Source organism: Camelina sativa, unplaced genomic scaffold (genome assembly GCF_000633955.1).
Source record: "Camelina sativa cultivar DH55 unplaced genomic scaffold, Cs unpScaffold05561, whole genome shotgun sequence".
Classification (NCBI taxonomy): Eukaryota; Viridiplantae; Streptophyta; class Magnoliopsida; order Brassicales; family Brassicaceae; genus Camelina; species Camelina sativa.
The window spans coordinates 1-555 of NW_010926646.1; the positions used below are offsets into that span (position 1 = coordinate 1).

The window sequence follows — 555 nt, forward strand, 5'->3', positions numbered from 1 at the left end:
TGTTTGGAGGATTCTTAGGCACACGAGCAGAAGCAATCCAGTTTCCAGTGAGAACCAACCAGATTCCAAGGGAAATCCCGGAACGGAAGTACCCCTCATGGCTTCTAGTCCTTGGGGCAGGAACCCTTCCTTTTGGAACGCTATTCATAGAACTGTTCTTCATCTTCTCCAGCATATGGCTAGGGAGATTCTACTACGTATTTGGGTTCTTACTCATAGTCCTGCTCCTCTTGGTAGTTGTGTGTGCAGAAGTATCAGTGGTCTTGACCTATATGCACCTCTGCGTTGAAGATTGGAGGTGGTGGTGGAAAGCCTTCTATGCGTCTGGTTCAGTCGCATTGTACGTTTTTGCTTACTCCATCAACTATTTGGTCTTTGATCTGCAAAGTCTGAGCGGACCCGTCTCAGCCATGCTTTACATTGGTTACTCTCTGCTCATGGCAATTGCAATCATGCTCGCCACTGGAACCATTGGCTTCCTCACCTCCTTTTACTTCGTCCACTATCTCTTTTCCTCTGTCAAAATCGATTGATACCTTGACGACAAAATCTCAG

The 555-nt window shown here is 46.7% G+C and overlaps 1 protein-coding gene across 1 annotated transcript; it reads left to right on the forward strand.

The window, feature by feature from the left end:
• Window positions 1–5: 5 nt before the first annotated feature.
• On the forward strand, window positions 6–549 carry LOC109131810 (transmembrane 9 superfamily member 12-like; the record flags this gene model as incomplete). Its single annotated transcript, XM_019242988.1, has 1 exon — window positions 6–549. A coding segment is annotated over one exon (528 nt), but the record flags the coding sequence as incomplete, so codon positions are not given.
• Window positions 550–555: the final 6 nt, after the last annotated feature.